The sequence below is a fragment of the Pomacea canaliculata genome, linkage group LG6, assembly GCF_003073045.1.
Source record: "Pomacea canaliculata isolate SZHN2017 linkage group LG6, ASM307304v1, whole genome shotgun sequence".
Lineage (NCBI taxonomy): Eukaryota > Metazoa > Mollusca > Gastropoda > Architaenioglossa > Ampullariidae > Pomacea > Pomacea canaliculata.
Window position 1 is genome coordinate 14,554,400 of NC_037595.1, and position 24,000 is coordinate 14,578,399.

The 24,000-nt window shown below is 35.6% G+C and overlaps 2 protein-coding genes across 6 annotated transcripts in view; both read right to left on the reverse strand.

The window, feature by feature from the left end:
• The window catches only part of LOC112566441 (syntaxin-binding protein 5-like), a 42,334-nt gene extending 28,726 nt beyond the window's left edge, over nt 1-13,608 (reverse strand). For 2 of the 4 annotated variants that reach the window (XM_025242642.1, XM_025242641.1), the window contains exons 1-16: nt 13,134-13,607; nt 12,932-13,029; nt 8,862-8,943; nt 8,039-8,139; nt 7,319-7,453; nt 6,869-6,932; nt 6,594-6,677; nt 5,881-6,004; nt 5,516-5,591; nt 5,077-5,231; nt 4,008-4,080; nt 3,485-3,632; nt 2,239-2,306; nt 1,437-1,477; nt 906-1,105; nt 379-531 (exon numbers count right to left, since the gene is read on the reverse strand). In XM_025242642.1, the coding sequence (XP_025098427.1) occupies nt 379-531; nt 906-1,105; nt 1,437-1,477; nt 2,239-2,306; nt 3,485-3,632; nt 4,008-4,080; nt 5,077-5,231; nt 5,516-5,591; nt 5,881-6,004; nt 6,594-6,677; nt 6,869-6,932; nt 7,319-7,453; nt 8,039-8,139; nt 8,862-8,943; nt 12,932-13,029; nt 13,134-13,280 (1,749 nt within the window). In that variant the 5' untranslated portion in view covers nt 13,281-13,607. Of the gene's footprint in view, nt 1-378; nt 532-905; nt 1,106-1,436; nt 1,478-2,238; nt 2,307-3,484; nt 3,633-4,007; nt 4,081-5,076; nt 5,232-5,515; nt 5,592-5,880; nt 6,005-6,593; nt 6,678-6,868; nt 6,933-7,318; nt 7,454-8,038; nt 8,140-8,861; nt 8,944-12,931; nt 13,030-13,133 lie in introns of all 4 variants that reach the window. The other 2 variants (XM_025242643.1, XM_025242644.1) reach the window with 2 other exon arrangements.
• Nucleotides 13,609-15,056: 1,448 nt separating this feature from the next.
• Nucleotides 15,057-23,645, reverse strand: LOC112566444 (cleavage stimulation factor subunit 2-like). 2 transcript variants are annotated; one of them, XM_025242646.1, is made up of 11 exons: nt 23,618-23,645; nt 23,327-23,445; nt 21,676-21,754; nt 19,815-20,019; nt 19,499-19,606; nt 18,959-19,078; nt 18,400-18,462; nt 17,105-17,162; nt 16,299-16,438; nt 15,784-15,846; nt 15,057-15,423 (listed from the first exon to the last, which is right to left on the reverse strand). In XM_025242646.1, the coding sequence occupies exons 2-11, from the start codon at nt 23,400-23,402 to the stop codon at nt 15,313-15,315; spliced, it is 1,023 nt and encodes a 340-aa protein (XP_025098431.1). In that variant the 5' UTR covers nt 23,403-23,445; nt 23,618-23,645; the 3' UTR covers nt 15,057-15,312. The 2 variants fall into 2 exon arrangements, with proteins under 2 accessions (XP_025098431.1, XP_025098432.1); XM_025242647.1 differs by lacking the exon at nt 23,618-23,645 and having other exon boundaries at nt 23,327-23,512.
• Between the last annotated feature and the right edge of the window lie 355 nt (nt 23,646-24,000).

Consider the following 24,000-nt stretch of genomic DNA (forward strand, 5'->3'; position numbering starts at 1 on the left):
GTATGAAAAACCAAATAAATCTGACATATTCAAGCCAGATGTGGAGAGAAATGGCTACCATTAGCATTTACTTTGATTACCTCAATTACTTAAAAAAGTTACACAAGAATAAAGTTTCTTCTAATTACCTGAATGAGAGTATGTACCAACAATGAAATGGCAAATTCTTTCTCTACACCGTCTCCTTGCACAGCGGGAGAAATAACAAAATGCATTTTGCATCACCAAGTATCTCCCACAAAATGACAAACGCAAGGAGGAAACACAGCTCATTTAGACAGTACAGAGAAACATTGGTCTTATAGCTACAGTACTAAATCCTGAGCATGTCTTTATGCTCTGGAGTTAGCTTCAGAAGGTATGCCAGTCATAATATACCTTTGCACTGTCTGATGTGTTTGATGAGTATGATCCCATACTACTGCTATGTTGTGCTGTCACCCCAAGGCTGGGGTTAGGCAGACATGGGTACTCAAATTCAGGTGAATCCAGCTCATCAAATATCTCATATACAATGGAAAACTCTAAACTCTGCAAACAAACAACAAAACACATGGGCATTCACGCTCCAGTTAATTTTGCTCCCAAATATCTTATACATAACAGAAAACTCTCAACTTTAAATGAACATTTTTATGGGTGACGAGCAAATTGTTTTTAACATCATAGAAATCTTGTAAGACACCTTTGGGTAACCATAAATATGAGATTAAAATTCATCTGTTTCAAGTAAATCCTGCTGAACAAAATTATTATGCAGAATCTTCAATACTTAAAAGTACTAACTTAAATATTTTATCTTTTAAAAAAAAAGTTTATTCTGCCTTTAAAAACTGAACCTTTTAAAACTATATGCATTAAAAAGTCTGTAAATCAATGTGCATAAAACAGTCATAGCTACATACAGTCACTTCCAAGGTAAGTTCCTGCCGAGAAAAGCGGAAAAGCATAATATGTGTAGTTCCAGCCACACACAGAATGCGAGACTCTGGACACAAATAGATGATCTGAATGGCAAAGGGGTCATCATCTGGCATATCTGCTGCTCGCTTTGGTTTCTCAAATATTTTGGCAGTTTTTAGTTTGTATAAAATCTGTAATGACACTGAAAAAAATATAACATTACAGCCATGAAGTTCTATTCCACTGACCATGAATCAAAGTTTCAACACTCCTAGTTCATCTTCCTAATTTTTAAACAAAGTTTATTATTAAACATTGTTGCAAAACCAACACTTGTTTCAAAACAGTGTAAAAATGGCCAAGCTACTTACTCATCTGAGCTATGTCGAGTTCAATTTTTGCAAAGTATGCAATAACTTATCAAATGTAACCACAAAGACTGCTCATATAATGTATGTTAAACATTCAGCAATAAAGAATTCTTTCAATGATTTTATTCCATTTCACTGCCTTATAATTATCAAAAAGTGTACCTGACGATGCATCCCAAAATTTCAGTGAGCCATCTGCATGACTGCAAAAAAGGGAGAAATTTTCCTATTTTATATAAAAAGTATGTCATGCTACACATCAATTACTTTCTCAAGAAATTTTTGCTATTAGACAAGAGCAGAATTTTATGGCATAGCTCAACAGACTTTTAAAAGCCATTAATCTTAATACCAACCTCATCAAATTTACCAAATAAAAAAGTAATGACTTTTTAAAGAACTTAATTTTTTTTTTTAGCATTTATGCATAGAATGAATTACACAAAATCCCATTTTGAACATGTCAGTTCAAAACTATTTCTTTCATAGTTTATATTTTGTAATTAATGTAATTAATTTATGCTGCCATTTTTTCCCAAGGAGATCGGAGATATACATACTCTTACAGTAAAATGTTGCCTTCAAAGTTGGCAAATTCATCAAAAAAGAATACGACCAAACACTCTTTAAAAATTCATAAATGATCCATAGCTACATACACCCATGTTTTGTATATCAAAATGATGAAAAAGATGTGAAATTTAAGTTAAAATAAGTTTTCCAAGCCATCCAAAAATCAAAAAAAAAAAAAAGAGAGAGAGAGAGAAAGGAATAAAACACAGCTGACATAAAAACAAATACGAAGATCCAATACTGAATTATGACCACAACAGTGAAGTAAAATCAAGGAGAGGTGATCACCTCAGCCTGTTAGATGAAGGGACATAGCTCTCAACTCAACTTTCAATGTAAGTGGAGAAAGCCACATATTATGGTACTATAGCTAAAAGCTATTTTGACATACCCAGTGATCATAATCTCAGGGTAGCTCACCGTTGATGTCCCCCACTGACCACCATTAATTGGCCATGTCTGGAAGATAAGAAAATTAGGGCTTTATAAATAAGTAAGACAGTAGTCACAAATAATAGGGATCAATCAAAAAAAAATAATCACAAATATGACATATTGCTATAAATAAGAAACCAATAGAGCAGTGGTTCTCAAAGTATTTCGGACCGTAGACCACTTTACTAAAGTAAAAAATACGGTGGACCACCAAAGCTTAAAATCCCCCTGCACCATGAATTTCAAATTTAAATTGCCACATTTGTTTCATTACAATTCAAAACTAAATGTACTTTTGTGACATTAATATAGTAATAAGTTTACATAAAGTTACATACTGCGCAAAGTACACATAAAAATTAAAAACAAGTGCACTGCATTACTAAGGGTAACGGATGATGCAGTTAAATGACACAATGCTCATGCCATGACATAAAGACTTAGGTGATAGGTGAGGATTTTATGCGAATGAGCAGTTGGACATCTATAATATTAACACTTGCGTGAAATCAATACTGGACTAATTAGCATATCTGGCAATTTAAACATCCCTTTGCTGACATATGATGACAAAGACCACACTTTCAGAACCACTGCAATAAAGTAACAAATGACAACATTTCTAAATTCAGACCAAGTAACAACTACGACATCAGCAAAGAAATTTTCTAGAAGGGAAACTTGCTCAAAGCAACACTTAAATATTTTTTGGGGGTCAGGTTTCTTTTCTACAATTAGTTGAGATTTTGAAGTACACTATCCTGCTATCTATTGTGTATCATGTTATTCAATCTTCTTTTCATTGTGAGCCTTAGAACTGTGACTGGTAGCTTCGCTTCTACCTGTATCATCACTTCCCTATCATGGAACAACTGAAGCTTCATATTCAGTGGTTAATTCAGTTAACTGTTGGTTATCTTAACTGTTAACTGTTGGTTATCTGATCTCTTGATATAAATGCGTTATAAGGTGTAAGTATTATTTTGGTATAGTGATTTGAATATGCCACCACCAGGTGGAACTATTCCCATAAAAGTAATAGAAACCTATTTCCATTACCCATGCCTATGTTATCTGAATTACTTATGGCACAAGGTACATTATTTTGGAGACTGATGCTCTATTGAATTTTGGCAGAAAACCACAAACTGGCAGACAAATTTCAATGTGTGTAAAAACAAACATCAAATATCTCTTTAAACCTTTTCACTGAATCCTGTTTTCTTTTGCCTTGAACCAACAGAGTAGAAAGCAGGAATGAGGTCTGTGGGACAGTTAGCATAATACTGACAGGCTGTAACAGGAGATTCATGAAGATCCATGGGATATGGATTCTCAAAGCAGGGATACCTGCAAACATCCCCAGCATGAGAAGTTTCGAACAAAAAAGTATTTAAAAAAAAGTGTAACAACAAGGCAAGGTAACTTTTAGACTGTGATGACATGATGAATCTGCTAAGATGAAAATGAACTTTAAAACAAACAAGGAAAAACACCTACCAGCAACTTCAGGATAATTACTATAAATAAATAATACTATGGTATGCATCTTTTTTTCTAGGTAATTGACAATAAGCTTATTAATCTTCACCCCTCCCTACGATAGACAAAAAACAACAAGTTTCTTTGATCATAAGCCTCCCTCTTTGCTTACAGATAATAAATGAAAGTGAGAGTAATTCAAACTAAAAGAAATAAATACAAAAAGTTACAAAATGTACCCACCCAGGTGTTGTGAGATCCACAACAACCAGGTCATTTTGTAAGAGTACAACAATAGCATATGGGTCTTGGAAATCTGAAAGAGGTAAATGCAACCAAATCAGCAGGGTCAGCCATAATACAGTACAGAAACTAGACCAGGTGTTATCTTGATAAAATCTTGAATCAACGGATAACAACATCTCTATTGACAAAGATTAATAATAATAATAAAGTAAACGTATACAGTGCTATGTCCCAGCTGTCTGGGCAAGATCATGGCACTTTACAAAGAATGACACATGCTAAATAAGTTAATGGAATACCAAAGCTGTTGTTTTGAAGATGACATCCGGTTCTTAGACCAAGATATTGATGTAGTTTAGATCTACAGATTATAGGCATTTGTCAAAAGCAGAACAGATCAATCAATAATCAAGAATGCAGACAAAACCATCAGAGGCCATAGTTATAAAGCAAAAGCTAACTGTTTCCACAGGGCAAAGTCAGGAATGCAAAGAAAAGTGTTTTCCTTTTGTAGTTACAATGCAATATCTTGGCCACATGGACACGACTTCATCTTTCTTTACCCCAGAGCATCTTTATAACCATGGTTTCAGGGGTAAAACACAACCTGCAAGGTCTGGACACTGCTTTATAACTTCGGAAACAAACCACTTTTCCTCGAGTTTTCAACATTTTCCTCTTTTCATTACTATGGTCCCAAAAGACTCCTGGTATTCAGATGATCACCAAACAGTATGAAATTGCATTGAAATGCTAAAATATATGACCGGTGATGATGTAAAGTACATCACAGTGCAGACTCGTATAAACAAAGAAAAGATCATGGTGTTAGTTAAAGAAGACTGGCTTAAGACAGTCTAAATCAGCAGACGAAAAATAAAAGGCCAAAAGGAAGTAAACAGTCCAGAACAATGCTGAGGACACCATAAGAAAACATGTAGGTCAATAATATTAATACTAAAATCACTACAAATCAAGCATAAAAACAAAACTGCGGAGACCTAGTCCCCTCAAGCCTGTTAGCTCATTCAGACATAACAGCATTTCTAAATCACTAAGTACTGACCACTGCACCATGGTGTCTCACATAGTGTAACAAAGTCAACAACACTGTGCTCCATCTCCAGCACTGTTGTGCTCTTGCCAGTCATTACTGTAATGCTAGGTGTGCGACCTGAACGATCATATGACATCCCTCCTGAGAAGATTATCATATCCTCCCTGTCAACCAACATTATATGCCATCACCACCATACCAACAGACCAAAATCTTAATTTAATCAAGCATCAGTTATCTGTTATGGGCCTGCTTATTGTATTCTCACAAAATCTCATGATTTTTACTCACACTCCTGTACTGCAAATTCTTTGTCAACAGTTATTTAATCTTTAAGAACAATAATCAAAGCTAGCATTGGCTTCTCTGTATTCATTAATGATCTATCCAAAAAATTACCCAAATAAATGAAGAGTTTGTCAAAAAAAAAAAAAGAGAAGCAGCCTACCCATTTCGTACAGACTTCCATGCAACCTTTGCAATAGGTTTGCATGGATCTGGCTTTCCATCAGCACCTATTTTAGCTGCCAAAAAAAAAGCACAACTTTGAAAATTACAAAACTACTTTACCAGTCATACGTTTTTCTGAACATGAAAAAAAGCTGAATAATTACTATAAGGATGCCATAAACTAAATAAGCATGTGAGAAACATATGCTTCCACCTCAGGCATTAGTAGAATGACTGCACTGACACAAAGATCAAACAACTGTGGTAATTGCAATAGTTATGATGGCTGTGATGATTACTGTAGTTCGTCTCTTATCCTAACTGACCATTTCACTAATTATAGCAAGTAGGGTAAGGACTCACCATGAGGCATCAAAATGCTTGCAGCTTTATGTGGTGCTTTTACATTCCATGTGCTTAAGCTACCATCAGAATGGCTACAAATAAACTGCTTGCCCTCATGATGCCAAGCAATGGACCTTAGGGCCTGCCAATGCAAAATACTGTTTTACACACTAACACATTGTAATAAACATGGGAAGGGTGAGTGGGTGTGTTTGCTGGACTTGCAAGGTTATTGAAGAATGATGCAGTTATGGAAAACATTAGATCTATCATATCATGAAGTTCTTTGACTGACATGTCTGCATCTACATGTTTTACAAAAGTAAACACTTTGAGCAAATTATCACAAACTTCTTGACAGACACTGTCATACAACCATATTTCTACAGAGACTATCCAAACGTTAAAATAAAATTTTAGGAATCTGTTCATGGTTCCAGAAATATTCAACAATGTCACAGACTGCAGATGTGGTTTGTGGGAAGAAAGCATAGAACTGAATCATAACTCTACAGCGAACTGTAATTGTGTTAAAAACAAGAACAGAGTTCGTTCTAGCTAAAGGTTGTGTGACAGGTTATAGAGAAATGGGTCACAGTCACTTAAGATTTTCTAAAGCCTGGTAAGTGCTACTGCTAAATCAAGAGAGAACTGTTTTTAGACAGTCTGATTTCAAATAGCCCTCTTTGTTTATAACACAAAAAATTGAATGGAAGTAGTTCATGGCCTACCTCTGGAGAACTGAAACGACAATCAGCAGATTTGCTGCGAAGATCCCACATGACAATGGCACCAGACTCAAACCCAATCAACAACTACAAAAGACAGAGAAAAAGGGGCAATGTTAATGATTAAAACTGACCAACAAATTACATATATTGATATTTATCCAAGAAAAAGTTGCTTTGTTGCCACTGACATGAATTATTTTATCCTTCAGGAATTTAATTAATTGCGACTAGATAAATTTTAAATTAAAAAAAAAAGACCAGAAGTCATATCTCACCTTGTTTGAATCAACAGGGTTATCACTAAGATGGACAACAGGGCCAGGATGTGTTTTGCGTGACCTGATTACAGTAAACACTGAATGTTATAAATCTTCCAATAGTTACTTTTGTTTCTTAAAATTCTCTCTCTCACACATACACACACAAATATTGCATCTTCCAATCCCAAAGCAGCACTGTTGACATGCTCATTTTGGAGATCCTTTTAACAGGTGAATAAGATGAAAAATTCCAGAGAAATCTTTCATGAGTGCCACCTAAATGCCATTCCTCTCTCCCCCATGTTTGTGCAGGGACAAATACAACTATTCACATACACGTCTGCTCCATTAGCTTAACATGCACATCTGCTTATCATGTGGTTATATGGACACAGCCATTCATGCATGCGAGAACACACTTGTATATACACACATACATATAAATAACTTTTAGCATTAACATACAGTTCAATGGCTTTGTTCCAGTTGATGACGTAACCAGAGAGAACAAAAGACTCGATGTTGACAATATGTACATTGCCACGCTCTGTACCAATGTATAACCACTTGCTCTGGAATGGCAAGTGGCAGTATGTTATCCTGTTGACAGAAAAATGCAAGCACACGTGTACATGTTGCCATGAACACATAAACTAAGCACACACACACAAAACATGAAGCAATGAAAGGAGGCGAAATATCTGCATAAAATGTTTTAATCTTCCACAACACTGAACTCGAAAAGGTACATTCACGATATATTCATGATTGCTTGCATGTATGCCTGCACGCAAACACGCAAGAATAAAGAGAGCTACTCAAATTCATATATACATGTATTCTTACATTAATATAGACCAGCATCACACCTATGTTTTGGGTTTTATTTTTTAATCCAACTACTAAAATAACCACAGTTCAAGAAGGGTACTTCAAAGAGTGGGGTGGAAACACCAATAAGCTGGTCAATATTCCACCTCCTAAACAACTTTTAAGGCTCTGTTTTTCTTCAAATGCTCAAAGTTTCTGACAAGGATGCCCTACAGATGGAATTTATAAAACAAGATAGAGCATGACATGTAAAATGAAGAGAAATCTGAGAACTACTGAACAGAAAAAAGAAAGAACAAAAATTTTCATTCTAAAATAATATGCAAATGAACAAGTAAGCTAAAATTGATTTACCTTTCCCTCTGAAACTTGAGAGAATGAACAATCTCAGGTTTTTTCTGTCGATAGTTCCATAAATGTAGTGTGTCATCTGAACACACTGTTACAAGAGCACCCTGGCACATTTGATACAAAACAGATCAATTGGCAAGCATATGCTTCTGCCATGAAATTTTTTTTCATTTATGCAAACCAAACTCCCATTCACTTTTTTCTCTTTTCTTTCTCTCACAAGCATGTACATGCATGTATGCACAGAGGGAGTTATCATTATATAACACATATAATACTATCCAAATTTTCTACAGTTTAAGTTTCAGTCTCAAAAACTATAATAATGGACGCTTTACAGATGAAACATTTTAGATATTTTTTCCCTCTTTGACTTTCATTTCTGAGACCTCATTTGCCTGGATAAGTTCCTGGAAAAAATCTGTTCATGAGAATATGTAAGACTTACGAAAATTTTTTAACACTATCAATTGTCTGGCACCATTAAAGCTCTAAAATAGAAATTCCACAATCCTCTCAAAAAATATGCTGAGCAAGAAAGTACTATCACTCAGTTTTTAAAAGTTTTGTTAAGTTGGGTGGCAACTATGCTCCACTGTGCACAAAGATCAAAAAGAAATTTTTCGTTTATACAAAGTTGTCTATGGGAGGGGACAAAATAAAAAAAAAAAACTTTGGGGGAGTTTATGTTTATATAAATGACAAGATGAAATATGCTTATGCTACAGAGGTGTGTGCCGGTATATCTTTCAAAACAGACTAGATATAGTCTCTAATGTGTATAAGAAATGCATGTATTATGACCGAATCTTAAAAAATACTCTACCTCGTTGATCAGAAAAAGCACTTGGAAGATGGCTACTTCTCCATCATGTGTGCAGTGTATATCTACACCAGGCCGTCCAATGCTAAACCTCGTCAAGGAAAACATTCTCTACCTCCACTCCCATCATAATAACAAGCATTCAGTGTTTATTTTTACTTTTCTATTTATGGCTAAATGCAAATGCAAAGAAGTGTACAAGAAAATGGATGAAAAAACTTGCACTTAATTCTTTATTTATTTCACAATTAGCAGTTTTGTAAACCACAAACTGAAAATTTATTTTGCCATGCTCTCTGTAATAGAAAATAGATAAAATAATTGAAATATCTCACAACTAAGATTAAAAATAAGACTTTCCCTTGTTTTTTTTATAATTCCATTTAGATCTGAAGTTACAAACAATAGGAACTGACATCTAGTCAACAAATGTTAGGAATTCAGCTCCCTTCTCCATGTTTAATCCTGGTTCCCACTAAGTTCCATTTAGTGTTGTCACTCCAAAGCCAAGGAAAAAAGAAACTTAATTGTCATAACAAGAAATTAGTGTCACTGTCAAGTATTAATAATTTATAAGTTATGGTTTTAAAAGAAAAAAAAGGATCTCAATGCACAAGAATGACAGAATAATTTTTTTTCATTTCACTAACAAAATTAATTCACCACTAACACAAATGTGTATATGTTGAGAAGCTACCTAAGCCAGAATACATTTACAGTTTTCATAAGGACTAATTTATCCACCAGCGTAAGAACCACAAACATCCCAAACATGCAGTAACAAAATCATCTGGTTCTAAACATATGCAATAATAGGGTAAATTATTGCAATTATGGCAATGATGCCTAAGAATGTAAACTGATAATGAAAGGTTAGGTAAAAGTCTCGCAACTACAAAAATATTTCTATTCATCTGTAACTCTACATGAGGATAGGCATGTCCTCTGTGGAGAGTTATGTCAACTTCTATCAAGCTGCTGATTCTGTGTGTCTACATGCAGGACCAACACAGGCTGTCCTTTCTTCTTTCTACTCATCTACTGTGTGACTTCCAAATGCCCTTCTCTCAAGCAGAAAAAGTCACATATTGGTTTAGAAAAGCATTTAGACTTTGGGAAGACTTTGCACTGCATATTCCCATTTGCTGTAAAAGTGCAGAGAAAAGTGTTTGCAGAGACAGCTGGAAAAAAGCAAAGGTTTAAAATGAGGTAAAAGGTTTGAGACATACTACTTTTGCTTTAATGGGTTTTTTTTTTAATTACATAAGCAATTGTTCTAGTGATAAAACATAGGCAGTACAGCACTAGGCAAAGGTGACAAACAACTGTCTAATGAGCAGAAATAGTCTGCAGTGTTATAGGAGGCTTACTTATCCTCCCTACTCTTATCAATCAGCCTTCAGTACAGCACTCTGTAAAAATAAGTCTTCCTTCCTTAATACCCTGGACACAGGCTTTCTCTGTCACATTACATCTAACTTCTCTTTACATTCTATGCATCTACTTTTGTCCACTTTTACAAGGCACTAGTATTAAGCTATCCTATTTCATAGTGCTGTAATCAAGCTGCCAAAAGTTGCATCTTTTCAAGAATAAATATATCTGTTTTACATATGCCATGTATCAGTCTGAACACAATTTATAAACAGTTTCCACTTTCCACCCACACGGATAATACTGCAGTTATTTTAATTGATATACCAATCACATGTGAATGCTATTTAAATATTCTTTCTTATCTGCTTTTGTGTAATATGGAGAAAACATCAGGCACTAAACACTGGATACTTACAAAAATACTTATTGTTTGATTACTAGTTCTTTGAACACCCAAAAATCCTATACACACACTTCTATCAAAGGGCCTCAGGACAATTTAGATGTCAAAGCAATTATAATATGAAGTAAAATTTAATGTTATAAGCAAGTTTGTTTTTTAAAAAAGAGAAGCAATAAACAATGCTGGGGATTTGCTGTGTTAATATACAAAAAAGTTCAACAAATCACCCATTCTTATGGGCAGCCATACTATGCTCACAAGTAAACTGAACACATGAACATTTACATATGTGGTCTACCTTTAAACAAAAATCACAGACCAGAGTCTATATCCACCAAATAAGAGGCATCACATTAAGTAAACTGTAAAGGATTTTTTTTTCTTTCTGGAACTATTTTCATCATGGAATATAAATAGGTCTATCAAACTTTTCTCCACTTCACTTAACCTTCTATAAATTTCAATAAGCATTTGACAGGTACAAGAATTTATTATTTACATGTCTAATGTCTTAAAGGATCACCTTAGAATTTAAGCTAGCTGCAAGACAGGTCAGGGACAGCTACTCTTCTCTGATTTTGATACAAGAAGCAATTAACTGTTTTGGGGCTTCATTGCCTTGGGTAGGAGGCTTGCAGCCTTTGCTGTATATTCAGACTGACAATCACACTCAAGTTTGATCAGAGCATTTACAATTCTTGGTCTTTCACTCATGAAATCATGCAAAGATAAACGAAGACGCAAGTGGAGCCACTAAGCGGTAAAGCTGTGGGGCTTATTGTTATCATTCATCCCGTTGGTGACAGATCAATCCGGAAACCAGGCATGAGAGGAAATTAAAATGCCACTCAAACCAACACTATCAGTGACCAGCCACAGTACCTCTGCAGTGCTGATGGCTGTGATAAATATTTCAATTTTTATCAATATTTTCTCAGACCTGTTAGGCACTTGAGCAGCTGATAAACTCTTCAGATTGCAAATTTAAAGGACAAGGTCAACTTTGAGTACAGGGAAAAGAAAAAGACTTCATTTTAAATTTCATCAGTAAATATATTCACTAACATTTGTGAATTCTAATCCTTTGTGAAAAATGTGAAAAAGTTCAGTAACTTTTTTAAAAGTATATATATATATGTCACGATCTTTTTATAGGTTCCCCTAGCGAGCGCTTTTGCCAACGGGAAAGGAAATAATTTCTAAAGTGGTAAGAAGTATATTTAATGCATATATATTTTTTAATTAAGAGGACAGCAGATTATGACAGAAATATTTTTTATGCTGCACATAGTTTTTGATCAACTGAATACCTAAGTTTCAGACAGCCCCACCCTTCAACTTTCCCCCATACACAAACCACTCATTCTTTCAACTCCTAATAAATCACCAAGCAAAATTATTTTTGTAACTCCAAGGTTTCATTCTGAACTTCTTGGTCAAATAAAAATGTTTAATATGGATTATAATATATTACTAGTTTGAATTCTGTCACTGACCAAAAAATTCGTCTATATATGATTTTTATGTAAGTTTTGGCAGGTAGGTGATTTGGTGGCAAGGTGGTAAGGTGAATATCAGTCAGTTGGTGGGTAAGTGAGAGTGAACGTACAGTCAAAATGGACTCAACACAGTGCTCACAGTTAGTACGTCATTTTCAAGCTCACTACAAGTCTGTTGCAAACATGCCATGAGGTAGAGAAGATTTTCCTGCAAAAATAATGTTACTTCCTAGTGAAGAGACTTTTTAATTAATATTATTTCTTGACTGCAATTTACAAATTCTAAACAAAATCATGCCACTAGCCACACCAAGAATAGCTATTTTACTTTGATAATAAACGTTCTATTTTTTTTTAATTACTGGTTTCAGTCTTTTGTAAGTTTACTGATTGCCTCATTCATGAAAAATCTCACTTAACTAAAGGCTTTTAATGTCAGTTACAAAGAAGTACACGTTACCAAAACTGTCATCAACAATAATATGATATAGAAATAAACACTAACTTAAAATAATATGCTTTCGACGCGATTAATTATCGAGAACATTTCCAACACACAAATATCACCAAATCCTTGTTGCAATGCCTACCTTAGCATCTTTATCGCCTTAAGTTGGTAACAATACCAAAATCCGGAATGATAGCATCCATTAAAAAGTGTTAAGTTAGGAGTAATGTTAATGTTATTTCATTTTAAAAAGCGATATCACGTAAAACTGTCTATGCAGGACTACATAAAAATACCGATACTGATAATAAAATAACGTAGTTGTTAGCCGCAACCGCAAGGATACATCCTAAGTGACCCAGTTTTGTTGCCGATGGCTAAAATATGCTGTACGGGATCAAATGCCACAGAGGTCGGTTGGTAGGGAAATCCATGTCGCACGGTCTGCAACAGCAAATTGTAACGGCTCTAGCAGTTTAGTATCCATTATCTTATAAAAACGCGTAAATGTGCCTATCCTTATTACCATAGATCTAGCACTGATGTACCTTGCAGATGTGGAAATGTTCGGATCGCAGAGTCTCCTCAATCTCTGTATCACTCTTCGTTGGAGCACTGACTGATGACCGAAGTCCATCAAGTACACCTCTTAAAGTGAACCGTTTCATTTTCGCATTAGCTGGCGAAGACGACATGGTGTACACAATATTTAAATATTTCCATTATTACGTCCAGTCTCCTCCCACCAGAGCCATTTTGTCAGGTTTGCTGGGAAATGCAGCAGTCGCCCGGATGACAATCCCAGCAACCCGTGTCACGAAGATGAGGAAGTTGGTTAGAAGTAGAAATTGTCATTTGCTCACTTAGTGGAGAATGTACCGAATGCTTTCTTAACACTAGGGTTCAGCGTCTTCGTAGCTGATATGCTAGACATGAACTGCGTTTGTAAGGATCTGAAACTAATTCCCTTCGTGAACGATGTCACCACGCTACAACAGTGCACTAGTCAGTTGGACTTGTCAGCTTTCAAGTTCTCTAATACAAATAGTTTTAAGTATAGTTATACTGTTTTTAGCAGTATATAATTAGTATTATTACTATTTCTTATGTTTTGACTTTATTCACCTACATAAATTATTAGTACTTGTTTTGGGGGTTGCTTGTGTCTTTTGGTGGTGGTGGTGGTGGGAGCATTCGTATGATAGTATGTGATAAAAATAGCAATAAATGTCAGTATTTGATTTGGGGGATTCTGTCGGAAGCATTTTTGTGGCAAAGTTCCGCGTATTCTGTTTTGCAAAATTAAATGAAACACCATATTTTTAGAGTGGCATATCAGATTTTGTGCTAACCTAACAAAAACTTGTTGAACTTGAATATCCAAAACTTAAGAACCATGTAGCTCAAGCCCAAGCTCACTTAAAGATGGTAAAAGAAAGTGACCGTATACTTCTTTATCATTACAGCAGGCTTTTTTTCCATTTTCATCAGCGTTTTGTCAAAAGCTTTTTGTTCTTTCCCTTTATTTATTGGTTCTACTGTCACCATCCAAAATGGAAATAGCTCAAACAATCAACATCTATTCTCATATATAATGGGAAACACTTGGGTTATTTCTGTGACCAAAAAGGAGCACATGGGTTATTCTATCTTGATTCAAAGTTCTATCTAAAGCCACTTCACATAAGAGTAGGTGAAAAAGTATAACAAGTGTGGACTAAAGAAAGACCACACTTTGATCAGGATTACAATGTGCTGACATGCGCTTACACTTCTTGTCGGCTATCTTGTTTCTGTGACTTTTTACCAATAATAATTTAGAATGCTTTTATGACGTGGAATCCCACCATGAAACCACTAACCAGGCTCTCTACACTTCACATTATGAAGCTAAAATGCCGATAGGGGGAGGTGTTGAAAAATTGAGTACTCTCTTTCCCATTCTCAGAAAGCACATACACAATTACATATATCTTTACCATGAGCAATTTCAAACTGCAATGTGAAAGGTGTTGCTGCAAGAGACATTTGAATATATATTTCTGTCATGATCTGCACTGCTTGGTCTGAAAGCATCAAGTTGCCACTCAGCTTTGCACTCCTTTAAAAAGTGGTAAATAAAGCGAAGCAAAAAGTTTTCTAGGTGCCAAGCGTTAAAATTTGAAAAGAAAACTTGCAAATTTAAACTACTCCTGATATCAAAGGGACAAGTAACAATTTTGGTATAAACAGAAATACAAGACAAAATATTAGTATGTTTATTTCTATCATGTTGAATATAATGCACCTAATGCCTTGGTTTTCAGTCACATGCGATGATCAAACCAAATTAAAGGTGCTTCTGCCTTTGATTTGCAAACAAGTATGTCTGTTTTGCTGAGATTTACTTTTTTAAGAAAAAGACTCCATTAGGAAGCACAACATGAACACGAAAAACCTGACCACAAAGAAAACCAAATTTCCAGAACACATGACATTCATGGAAAAGATTTAATACGATCAGATTGGTGATTATGAAGCATACATCAGTAATATGAGTTACCAGCAGCAAAGCTAACACATTGTAAATATAACACTTTTAACATGTAAATACACAAACATGGCAGCATAGTTAAATACAGCATGTCTGTTACGTGTTGATGTTACAAAGATCAAGGTTATAGCTGCTGATCATGAAAAAACTTTTAACTGTCACAATGCTAATATGATGAACAGTAAGGAGAGCTATTAATTCTTTGATATCTGCTCCTTAAGAATTAAGATGGACTGGCGCTGATCGGGAGGCAGCATGGCAATCTGCTGGTCAGTAAGCTGAAGCACCTGCATGATAAGTGCTGCCTGAAAATGTCAGATGATATCTGGTTAAAAACAGTTTATACACCTGGCTTGCTGTTAACAAATAATGAGATTTCAGTCAGCAACAGGTTTAGACAAGGGTTTGAAAACAGCAGCAAATCTTTATATATACAACATGCTAATCATATCAGATGTCAAAATGGAGACACTACAATATTCAAAGAACACTTTCCACCATTAGCCTATGGCAAATAAATATGCTTAGATTGCATAGTATTTTTCAGTTTTAGTTCTTAAAAACCAAAGAGCATGCTGGTAATGGTATGCTATAAGCATCTATAAAAAGCTGCAGAAGAAAGAAAAAGAGGTTTGTTTAACCCTCGTGCAGACAGATGCACTAACCTTTTCCTGGTCTTGAGCTGATATCATCGGGTCTTGCACATTTGGCATAGGTCCAGTAGGAATCTATGCAAAAAGTGTGCACCTTTATAAAAATGCAGCTGACATTGCAAAGTTGAAAGTAAAAAATGCACAATGTAAACTTAAAGGACTAAGTGCAAATTATTTTAAAACTTTATATAAACTGTGTAATAACTAATTTTTAACTATTTGTGCATAACAAAAGATCTGATTTTTTTCAAGAGAATTGTAAAAAATATGTTGTCAAAAATATATGATTGGTAATATTAGAAGCTACAAAACCGCAGAGTTTTTTTAACTTATAGCTGACATATTAAAGTGAAAATGCAAAAAAAAAAAAAAAAACTTTGACAATTAATTCCTCAAGCTTTCTTTAAAAGCTATTCATCCAAGTTTAAGAAATCAGACATCTCCAACCAGAGATGTGAAAACTGAAGTCCATATTCCAACATAAAACCTTACATTTGATACCAAAAAACCCCTATGTTTAAAGTTACCTGAACGCCAGGGCGAGGAGGTACAGCAGCAGGCATAGCACTACGGGGATCCCTTAGTTCTGGCCTCAATGGACCGCCTATGGGAGTAGCCATTGGCAAAGCTGAGGCACCTGCTGCAGGAAATGTTCGAACTGGTGCAGCTAAATAAAGATTAAAAAAATAAAACTTTACTTATGGTCTTGAAACTGTCAACAAGGATGTTTACTGCAAAGAGTACAACAGTCATATCCAATACCACTGATGTTGTATTTTACAAAGTACCTTTCAACTTCACAACTTTTTGTGGGACTGAGAAGGTGGCATGGAATGACACATTCTAAAGAAAACAGCATAATAAATCTCATTCAAATTACGATAAAATGTCAAAGGCTTTTAAAATGCAAGACTAGCCCGAGCATTGTCCTGGGACTCCACAATTCGCATTTAGTAGCTCCAGAAGTAATTTTTCCTTGTACATAATGTAACTGCACATATTTGCTGAAGAAGAATGCTCACTGACACCATTATTAGCAACCAAGCAGGTAGTTAAGAAATGTAACATTTTAATATTGATCTATGTATGACTGTTGTTTACATCAACATGACCACGAAAACATAAGCAATGTGTTACAATGCAACACTGCAATGTCACTAGGCAATTTTTCAGCTCCATTATAATCTTATTAGATGTATATGCAATCCATTGCTGACCAAAATGTTATGTGGTGCATGACTGTAATGAAATTTTATGTAACCAACACAATGGTGACAGAACATACTGCCTAAAAAGTTATATTTATGTTACCTATCTAACTGAATAATCATACCTGGCATTGCAGGAACAGAGGGGGCAGGTGCAGGAATTCTGGATGAAGAAGGTGGTGTCTAGAACACAAATGAAAATAAACCCTAAAGCAGTCATAAATATTCATCTCTCAATACTTTGATAAAGTAGTCTAGTAATATAAAAGAATTTCTTTAAACCTTTGACATACATTACACCTCAATCTGTAAAAATTTTAAATAACTTAAAGTTATAATAAGCAAAATTGGTCAAGCGCATACTCAAACTCCTAAAGAATATGCTCTTAGCGCGTAAAAAAAAAAAAAGAATGAAATATGGACAGCATATGAGGGACAGGAAAACAACATATGAACTATAAAATAATAAACAATAGTAACAAATAATAAAATCAAATTCAGAAAATGCAAAGAGGAACCAAAAAACAAGAACAGAGTAACACGATGTTGCAAAAGGAATATGAGCAGGGAAGGGTGTGACAAAAGACTAGCTTTGAGGGAAAGATTGTTAGGAGTAATGTTCATGGAAGAGGTGTGTTTTTAGTGCACGTTTAAAGGCTTCAATAGTGCATGGGTGGCAGATATGGAAAGGGAGAGATTTCCATTTTTTCGCTGCAAAATAACTACAAATCCTATGCCCATATGTTGTTCTGGTGACAGGAAGAGTAAGGAGACGATCATCAGACAAGGAGCGGAGTTGTCTGGTTGGGATGTAAGGGAAAAACAAAGAAATAATCAGAGCAGGTGCCAACAAAGAAATTAAAACACAGCACAGTCAGTTTGTACTGAATATGAGAACGGATGGGTAGCCAGTGCAGAAAATGAAGGACAGGAGTGGCGTGGTCATGTTTCCTAGCTCTAAGCACCAAACATGCATAAGAGTTCTGTACTTTCTGGAGTTTGTGAAAAAGGTATGCAGGACAGCCAGCAAGCAAGATCAAGTTGCAGTAATCAAGTCTGGATAGAGCAAACACACAGACAAAAGTGTTGGTAGCGTGCGTAGACAGAATGTGACGGATGGTGCTGATCTTGCGTAGCTCATAATATAGGAAGACTGACAGCTGTAACTTGTTTAGTAAGAGTCATGTCTGCAATGAATCCCAGATTCCTGACAGAAGACGCAAAAGGTGATGTTGGTTTTGCCCACCTTGATGTCATTTGGTGGACAAAAGAGTGAAGATGGATGCCTTCTCGAACATAGGAGAGTTACCAGCTGAGAGTCTTGCAGTAACTTTTAATTTACAATGAAATCAACACACTTTACAATTAACAAGTAGATGCTTCATCATAGCTCACATAATAACTGCAAACAGATACTTACAATATGTGGTGACTGTTGTGTTACTGGTGCAAGAGGCAAGCTGTCATCTCGATATAGCATGGCCTGCAGTCATGTCATAACTTCTTTTAATACACACGTGTAATATGAAACAGCAGTAGCTTTCCAATTGCAAAAAAGTGAAACTCCAAACACAATTACAACGCACTGTGAAGATTTAGATACCTTCTCTATTTTTCACTTGAGTCCAAATTTTTAATGAGTTTTGTGGATGTTTCAGACTCAACAAAGCAGAGAAAAGTTTTTATGTTGAAATATATTTTCTAATAATATTGAAACATTTAATCAAGTTTAACACAGCTAAACTTTTAAGATATTTTACTGTTCTTTACATTTTCCAACCAAATTTTAATGTTCCTTTTCGAACAAGTATCTTAGAGGACCATATTTCAAACAAGGAAGAAAAGAGGTCACTAGAAAGCTTTTTGTGCAAATGTGTATCCATGTCTATTAACGGGAACAAATGACTAAAATGAAGGCTTTAAAATGTTTATTCCAATCACTTTAACTGGAGTTCATAAAATGTCCACGACTTACACACCATTGCAACTTGAGGATCAACAATCTTCATTACAATCTGAGCCTGCAGCAAAGCATAGGCTAGCTGTGGATTCTGAAGAAGCATGTTCCTTGCCTCATTGGGGTTGTTTTGGATGCAAAGCTAAAGAATGAGCAGTGAAGACTGCATCAAAAGCATTGTAATATCTTGCAAAAAAAAAAAACCAACTTAGTCATATTCAAGAGACAAATAACAATTCTATTTGTATTTGTTAAAAAAGTATTTGTATTTTCAATGCACGAACATGCAAACACATACAAATAAGCACATTTCCAATTTGTACTATTGATAATGTTACATTACAGAGCCACTTTAATACAGATAATAGACAAATTTCTTAAAAGAGTTCAACAATCAAACTACCGGCTGGGTTTCTCTGGGTTTTTAACTACAAGGAATATACACCTTCCAGTTAGGAAACAAGGGGAAGGGGATGCAAGTGTGAAATATCTCTTGCTACCCCAGTCTTACAAGGAAAGTATACCTTTGTGTGGAACAGCTGTTTAATCGCTAAGAACTTACTTTCATTTGTTTCATTAGTTCAAACATCTGTTCAGGTGGCAAACTGGCTACAGCTTTTGAAATAGCTTCAGGTGCTTTTTCTGGTTCCACTGGATCACCATATGGGGACTACAAATCCAAAAAAAAAAGAAAAAAAAAAAAACCAATGACTTTTAATAACTCACAATAACATTTTTGAAAGTAAATTAATACATAAACACAAAACAGCTGGTGAGGTTGGAATTAAACTTTTAATTTTGCAGCACAAGTGGATTAACTTAAACAAACTTTTATTTATACACAGTAGTCAAACCTGATTAATAAAAAATAAACTGACCTCAAGTACCATGCCGCCCACTGCCTGCTGCATCCCTTTCATTTCTTCTTTGCTCTGTTCTCCAGCTGCAAACCCTACACGGAGTGGCCGTCCATTAAAGTCATGATTGTTGAGGTTGCGCATGGCACTCTGGGCTGTTTCTTGGTCCTGATACTCACAGAATCCATAACCCTTTGGTTTGCCAGTTTCTCTGTCATACACCAACCTGAAAAATGCAAAAAATTGTCATCAATATTTTTCAATATTAGTTTAGTTCTTGCTACTCCTCGAGGAGCATAGAGCCGCAACACCACCTCGCCAGAGGACCCGGTTTTGGGCAGCCCCCTTTAGTTGGGGCCATGTGGTTCCGATGTAATTTGCCACGCTTTCTACTGTTCTTTTCCAAGTCTGTTCTGGTCTCCCAACTCTCCTCTTCCCGAGGATTCCAGTCAAGTGCCTGCTTGGCAATGGTGTAAGCCAGTCTGCGCAGGGTGTGTCCTATCCAGCCCCATTTGTGCTTTTTGATGTCTTGGCTAGTGGCATTCTGGTTGATTCTTTTCCACTGGCTTCTGTTGGAGATCTTTTCAGGCCATCTTATTCCCAGAATATGGCATAGGCATTGGTTGGTAAAGGTCTGGAGCTTGTTGTTGACGGTGTTTATCACTCTCCAGGTTACAGAACAATACAGTAGGACATTTTTCACATTGGTGCTGAAGATGCAGGTCTTACCGTGGAAGGATAATGCTCGGGAGTTCCAGATGGGGTGTAGGCTGTTGAAAGCATGCCTGGCCTTGTTAATGCGGCCTTTGATGTCATCATCCCCTCCACAATCCTTGTTGACAATGCTCCCCAGATACGTAAAGCTGTTGTTTCCAGGATGTTCTCTCCTTGAAGTTGGATTGGGAGTTCCTGCTTGTTGTTGATTCTCATCACTTCGGTCTTCTTTCTGTTGACCTTTAAGCCAGTCTTCTCTGCTTTCACTGATGTTAGCTTACTCAGTTTGGTTTGTGCATGCTGTTGCCGATGAGATAGTGGACTAATGTCATCTGCAAAGTCCAGGTCCTCTAGCCATTTGGTGAAGGTCCACTGGATACAGGTGGTGTTGTCTTGCGCATAATTCAGTCTATGACCATCAGGAAGATGAAGATTGCTGGTGATAATATGCAGCCTTGTCTTACACTGGTCTTCATTACAAAGGTTTAGTGAGTTTACCATTGTGAATAACTTGGCAGGATGAGTCTTCGTACAACCCATGAATAATGTTTAAGAGCTTAGGTGGAATGCCATAGTGGATCATCAGCATCCAGGTGACGTTCCTGTCTACACTGTCAAATCTCTTCTCAAAGTCCACAAAAGTTATATAGCGGGAGGACTGCCACTCAATAGGTTGTTCAATGATGATATGGAGGGTGGCATGTGGTCAGTGCATAACCTATCTTGGCAAAAAGATGTTTTAAAAAAAATCTATGGAAGTGAATACCTCATAATGCATTTTAATAAAAAAAAAAAATTTATGGATTTTCCCACAGCAGACACCCTGTCCACCGTCTCATAAACCTTGCAAAAGAAGTTTTGAAAAAAAAAAAAGCTCAAAATTTTGCAACTGTATTCGAATATACACACAGTAGCAAGAATAAAGGTTTGCTGACAAGATACTCTAACGAATGACATACCACCATATTCAACTTGCCTGTGTATTAACATATGAGGTAGCTAAGTGAAGCTGTAATGCATTACTCAACAAACAGAAACACTGCCATCTTTAAAGAAATAATATTTTTACAGATAAAAACTTTTCTTCAGAAAATAAGATTAGTAATATATACTAAATATCAATGTCTGATTTTATTATAAAAACCACCTGTAGACCATCTTTACTTGCCTGAAACTGACGACTGGTCCAACTTGATTAAAAATTTCTTTGAGCTGCTCCTCTGTAGCATCATAGGGTATATTGCCAACTGGAAGAAAAAGTTACCTTCATGTTTACACTCGAGAGTCTACCTTCTTTTATCAATATCATTGATAATAACCAAAAAAATTTTTTTTTTAAACTGCAATCTTAAAATGATATACACTAATATTGACTGCTTTTTTTTTAAGAATTGACATCAGAACACACTGTCATATTCCAAATGAAGATGCACAAGTGTTTTTTACAATTTTAAAAAGTCTCCTCATCTAAATAATTAGGAGTACTCCATTAAAATGCCAACTCTCTTATTTGTCTTGCTTACCACTCTTTGGATATGCAAACCAAAAACAAATTAACAATCAAAATCGACTCTAAAATTCTTCTTGTCATCTCAAGCTTTTATTATCTTTTATTATTATCTTATTATTCATTTTTATTTTATATGGTCATCTTCGATTATTTTTACCTACATTCATAACTCTGCACTTTGATCTAATGATATATAATTTCCATTTTTACACGATCTTACACTTTTTAAATGTCACTTAAAATCTCTATGCTAATGTTTTGTATTTAAATCAATGAAGAACTTTAAAGGCATCAACTTTTTACGTTTCCTTGACATCTAGTATGTAGTAATGTACACTGCCTATATTCTTCTAAGAAGAAATATATCTCTTTTCTAAGTCAATAAAATGCTTCCATCAAAACCGACTATGGCTTTTCACATGTGGAGTTCGAACTTAAAGAGGCAATCTATATTAGTAGAAAGAGTACAAAGACGTGCCACTAAATCACTTTTAGAAGGTAAAGATATATCTTACTCTAATAAACTTAACCCTCTTAGTACGATAGGCTACAATTGTGGCTTTGTCATGAAACACAGGGAAGGCGATTTTCATTACTTTTATTGCTCAGTTCAAGTTTACTTCTTTCCAAAAATGTATAGGTTTCTTGGTTTAATGCTTACCCCATAGCAGTAATAATAAAAAACAAACTTCACCCACTGGCGTCTTCACAGTTACAGTTATAAACCAGTCATTGAAATATTTTATTTTTATGTGGTGCTAAGAGGGTTAAGTTCTTAAGACTCCACTCTCTGAGGGGAAGGAGAATCAGGGGGAACCTCGTTCAAATGTTCAAGATTTTTCTCCGATACAGTGACGACATCGATATACAGGTATATTTCTTACCACCACAAACTAACAATCCTAGAAATTCAGATGAAAAAGTATTCGTCAGACAGTTGCACGACTGCTGAAAATTGTAACTTACTGCCGACCAACTTTAAATAACACACCAAATTTGAACAGCTTCAAGAACTCTACAAATAACAGTCCAAAATGTGTAGAACTATTTTAAGTTTTGATGGTTAACATTCCATATTGTAATCTACTTACGACTCAAAACCAGACAATATTCAAGCGATGTTAAGAGTTAAATTGACTGCAAGGCCAAGACAAATGATAGCCATCCCTGCTACTACTACATTGTACTCTTGAGAGTCCGAGAGTGTTGGCGATAGTAAGAGTCGTTTTCATGCAAGAGATTGTCTCATTTGTTTTCTGTCATAGATCAATGTGAAAAAGAAAATCCACGAAAATTTACAGATCATTACCAAATACTGATCTCTGAGCTCGTTCTGAAGCCGTCAACGGTGGGTTTACGCTGCTCAAGCCAATAAGATGCGCCATGTTGATGTGTTGTTCCGGGGATATTTTTTCGTGGTTCCGTCTGCTACTTTCGTGTCCAGTCGAGAATCGATGAAATAACAATTGAAAATATGTATAGTAAAAGCAGTATTTAAAGACTAAAAATAATCGAGGATTTTTAAACTAGTTAAAGTATTTAAACCAAATAAGATTTCAAAAACAAATACAAAAATTTTTAATAACCTAGTCAGCATTACCTCCCCACTAAATGAGGTATTAGCTCATGCATGAACTGCCGTCTGTCTGCCGAGACCAGCGATTAGTTGGTCTCGGCGACCCTAAACAATGAATGTGAACTAAACCGGAAGCTTTGTTTACACCAGCCTCGTGGGGTGGGGGGAATCGTCTGCAACCAGTTCAGTAATACAAGTTCATTATTCATGCGAATCGTTTGAAGTCCAAAAATATATTTGCACTAACTATGGATGAATGTTCTTATTTTTAAGTATTAGGCAACAGCAATTAAAATTAGGAGCACACTCTATGGCAATGTCTTACAAGTGGTTCATTAGTATCGCATCTTCGAAGTCCATGCCGATACGAGAACCTGTGACCTCTCATCGAAGGGGAGATCAGCGAC